Source organism: Liolophura sinensis, chromosome 8 (genome assembly GCF_032854445.1).
Source record: "Liolophura sinensis isolate JHLJ2023 chromosome 8, CUHK_Ljap_v2, whole genome shotgun sequence".
Taxonomy (NCBI): Eukaryota; Metazoa; Mollusca; class Polyplacophora; order Chitonida; family Chitonidae; genus Liolophura; species Liolophura sinensis.
This window is the reverse complement of record NC_088302.1, coordinates 23,547,155-23,551,912: the sequence shown is the minus strand read 5'-3', so window position 1 is coordinate 23,551,912 and position 4,758 is coordinate 23,547,155. Positions and strand designations below refer to the sequence as shown.

The 4,758-nt window shown below is 43.2% G+C and overlaps 1 protein-coding gene across 1 annotated transcript; it reads right to left on the bottom strand.

Moving 5' to 3' along the window:
- Window positions 1–1,449: 1,449 nt before the first annotated feature.
- LOC135474123 (uncharacterized) lies at window positions 1,450–3,022 on the bottom strand. The gene is made up of 2 exons (XM_064754140.1): window positions 2,882–3,022; window positions 1,450–1,914 (listed from the first exon to the last, which is right to left on the bottom strand). The coding sequence occupies exons 1-2, from the start codon at window positions 2,890–2,892 to the stop codon at window positions 1,524–1,526; spliced, it is 402 nt and encodes a 133-aa protein (XP_064610210.1). The 5' UTR covers window positions 2,893–3,022; the 3' UTR covers window positions 1,450–1,523.
- Between the last annotated feature and the right edge of the window lie 1,736 nt (window positions 3,023–4,758).

Below are 4,758 nucleotides of genomic sequence, written 5' to 3'. Positions count from 1 at the left end.
ACATTTGTAGGATATCATCCTACCATCCCAACAAAATCGCAAAATACCTTTCTAAGAATAATGGAACTCACAGAATATGGTGAAATAATTTAATAATTTGGTCGTGAATGAAATGCTAGGTCAACGCAGTATGTATACATCATTGTGTACCTGGGGCATTATTCCGTACACATCAAACATGACCAACTGAGCAGTTAGTGCATACGCACCATGGCATGTGGTCATTATTCTACAAGCGAGGACGCATCTTACATAATGCATGCTTATTCTAAATTGAACGATACAATATTGCGTCACGGCTAAACAAAGATAAAGTCACGTCACAGCACGCGCTTGACATTCTAACCAATAGATGTTGTCCTCATAATTTTGAGCAGGTATATCTGGGAATGTTACAAGGTGATATTTCGTGCAGTTGTGACATCTTCGGACTTCTGCTTACGTTAATCTCATTCGGTGGGATTGTATAAACATTACTAAAACTCCACCAAACAATTTCAGTGAGAAACACTGCGGGTAAGCAACGTAAACAAAATGCAAACAACAAAACAGTTTGATATAAATGTACGCTTTAATGTAATAAAGTACATTCCTGCAGAAGCAATCACTCATTCATTCCTTATTGTGACAGTCGTAGATGCTTTCATGTAGGCCTATCAAAAATGAGACAAAACCATTAATTGGTGTTGACATAACCCTGACTTTGTGATCGAGATGTTAACAGTTGTTGCTAGCCAATACTTCAGCGTTAACTGACCTACAATTTTAATTAATGCAAAATCAATTAAGGCACGTCGATCATTCGGAAAAACAGTAGCCATATGGAACGTATGGAACAGTGGCCATACGTCTTTAATGTCATCACATCTCTCTGGCGCTTTACCAGATAATCCATCGGGTTAGCTAAGAAACAAGTGATCGACATGATCGATCATGCACCAAGGGAGCCAAATTCCTTGGTGTCACACCGCAACGGTCTGGCCCACAACAAGTCAACCGATGAAATCATCGACACATCAACAGTCACCAGTGCCATACCACTCTGCGATAGACTCGACTGATCAAACTGGACAAAAGGTAGGTGATCTACATATGGGAGACATTCGTGTCGTACCATTCTTCGAGAGACGATCGATCAGGCCGAATAAAGAATGGGCAATCGGCGTGACCATCAAAACGGCGACACGCATCCCCTGACATTAGTACCGTACCATTCTGCGAAAGGCGATCCATCGCGCCGACCAAGGAATGGAAGATCGGTTGGCCAAGGAATGGGAAGATCGGCATTGCCATCAAACGGCGAGACACATCCCCTGGCGTTGGTGCCATACCATTCTGAGCCAGCCAAAATGCACCACTCATCTGGGGGAATCTGATGTGCAATGCCATATCTAGGCCAGCCAGGAAATCCTCCAACTGATGGCATAGGTTCCCAAACGAGCTCCCCATTGCCTCCTCGTTTACGCTGTCCGGTTTGATTCCATAGCTGACTCAAAACTGCCCACCCTGACTCACGTTGCCATTCAGAGTATGTTCCATTTGCCGGTCCGGTGGTAAGCTGTAAAAGCCTTGTGAGCCCTGCGGCGGATGTATGGGTCGGGGTCCCTGTTAAACACCTCCAAGGCGTCGGCCACCTCCATTTCCAGGTGGCTGGGCGAGCCGTCACAGATCGTGTGGAGCACCTGCTCACGGACGTTCGTGGCTTCGTCGTGCACCATTTCAAACACCCTTCTCCAGAAGTCGCTGAGGTCCTTCTTCACACGACACGGGCACATTTCCTTCAGGGCCTTCTGACGCACCTGCGCACTCTCGTGTTTCGTCATGGCGATGATTTCGTCAATATCCGTGGTGACCTTACACAGTCTCAGAGCTTCTCTGACGGAGATCGTGCTGGATTCGGCTGACATGATGATCCTGTCAAGAAATAATTCAGCTTTACAAATATAATCAACGTTTAATGTTTCGCCTTTAATATCAATTATTTAATCGTTGAGATCGAACAATTAGTTCAGCATGCAGGCCATTACTTCCACCACCGCAATGAGTGAGTGCGGAAGTCAAATTATACCACCGTGTCAACTGGAATCAATTAAATTGCAACATTTCACATTTATAACATTTGTAGGTCCTTTAAGGCGAAAGTGAAAATTTATGACAAACATAAATCGTTCTGCCCATACGTTGTAATGTTTCTCTACAATCTTGTGAAGTTGAACTAATCACATTTTCACAGTGAAAAGTATACAAATATGGTCTTGTGCTTAATATTTACACAAAACGGTGAATTTAAAATGCGAAATATTCAAATTACTCTACATGCCAAATGCTATAAAAAATATACAAATTGAAGGAAGAAAAAAACAACAAAGAAAGCAACTTTTATACAGATACAGCTCCATAGAGAGTACGGAACTTTTCTGTCGTGATTTTTTAAAGGCCACAATTGAAGCTGTAATTCAACATCTCATGCATGCATAATCTTCGTGACATCGAGCGGATCTGTCTAACAGACAAATGGTATAAAGGCTTTGCCGCCAAGACACCCGAGCTGGTTTCCTCGCGCCGCAAATAGTCCTGCGTGTCATTGCCATAAGTAAGACTGAGGCTTGTTCATGTACCTAAATTAATCCCTGGATAGACTACCTTATAGGGCCTAAAGCAGAATAGGCCTACAGGTTCCAAAATTTTATTTCCTCGCCACAAGGTGCAGTCAGTGCCAGTACTACATATATACATGTAACATACTATAGCTCTAGCTTAATAAATACAAGAATCCCACACAAGAAACCACAAGCCATATAGACATAGAGTAGGCCGGCCTACGCATAGGCCTAGATATGTCTGCATGTGTAACCGTGTGTCTAAAAGGAAACGTGCTTACCTTGACGACATCGACTCACAGATGTTTTTGCTCAGGGTGATTTCTGAAAACCTACATGTACCTCTAACAGCAGGCGAAGCAAGTATGTTTGAAACTTTATTCCTGATGGTTATATACAGTAGAAATGGATTGCACAATCAGGGTACAATGTCCCAGTGGTATTGTTAACAGCTTCGGCAACAAACGTACAGGGGAGATAATTCTGAAGGACACACGCTAGTGGTATATAACGCTAACCATGATTGGCTGATGTTTCTGGGTTATGATCAATGTGGTGGGCTGTTATTGAACCTTGTGGATAAATGCGTAAACTTCCGGTAGTGGAGTGGGCTGCAGTTGTGAAAGTAAAAACGTAACACGAAAGTCATAGAAGAAGCTGTCAACCTGTTATGAAATCCTGAGGAATGCTGTATGGGTTAATCCGTGAAGCCACATAGTTACCTGGCAGTTCCTATCGAGGCTTGTTTAGTGTCTAACAAGCCTTTGACCTTGGCAGCCAGCCGGCGCTAGCTACATAGGCCATGTGGCAGGGCACTGTGACACTTGATAACAGCTAATACAGTAGGCCTTATAGACTTACACCAGTGCATATATCTAGAACTATGGTTACCCCATACAGTAAACACTATCTACGCTTCCCAATCGTCTTTGGTGGCGTTTTGCTTGCATTTGCCGTTGGATTTTCTTACAGGTACATAAGCCTATAGTTACAAAATTGTCAAGAGTCATAGCCCTGGATGACTACACCACGCTGTTTTATATTAGTACTGAAGCTCGCGTTGTCATGGCTGGGACCCCTTCGCCCTGGTGAGAAGAATTGTAAAATTTCCGAAAACAGTCGATTGCTAACCAAGCACGCCCGCCTAGTCACTCCTTTACAATGCTTATGGTCTTAGGGCACCTGACTGTTAAAATCTCGAGATGTCGATCATCCCAAAAGTAAATGTCCATCCATATTTATGGATCCATATAAATCCAAAATCTCTGCTCACTTGTCATTTATGAAATGGCCGAAATCTACATGGTGCATGTGTGCCGACAGGCTGCTGTATACGAAATTATCCCTCCCCTCTAATGCTAGTTATGATGTCCTTTTGTTGTTATATGATCACACGATGGCTGGTTTTAGTCCCCTTGACTTAAGATGGACAAATTATTCGCCAGGGAACCAAACTAGAGCACGTGCTGTTGTTTTGACATGCGTGACCACAGCAGATGAGGGCAGTACCGGCCAGCCATTTCGTATCCAGCTGCCGGGTGGGGCATACGCGCAGTGTAGATTTCGTAAATGATGAGTGATGCTGGACTTTAATAAATATGGATGGATATTTACCTTTGGGATGAGCAACATCTCAGGCAGGTGTCCTAGGAGCCTAAGCATTGTAAAGGAGTGACTGGGCGGTTGTGGTAGGTTAGTAAATGAACAGTTTTCCGAAATTTTACAATTCTTCGTACAGGATTGAAGGGGACCCAGCCATGAACGTCAGTACAAATATAAAAGAGTGTGGTGTAGTCATCCAGGGCTATCAGAGTCACAGGTTTAGTAGCCAGAGACCTCGGTCTAATGGTGGCTTATATATACTGATACCACCCTTAGCCCGAGAGTTATGTGGACCCTGTTAATGCTTACAAAAATCTACCCCCTTGTTCATTTCCGATGAATACATATGTAGGACGGCAATTCTGAAAGCTAAAATATTTACGTACGTTTTGCCACTATGGCTACTTGTCTTTACATCGCCATTCTCCTGTAAATCTTAGCTGAAGTTGAAAATAGGCTCGTATTTAGAATGGAACTGTTGCCAAAAAAAAACCCTTTTTTTACTGCAAACTTAATTTCACATTTCGCACAAATTGTGGGGTCTGTCATTCTGCCC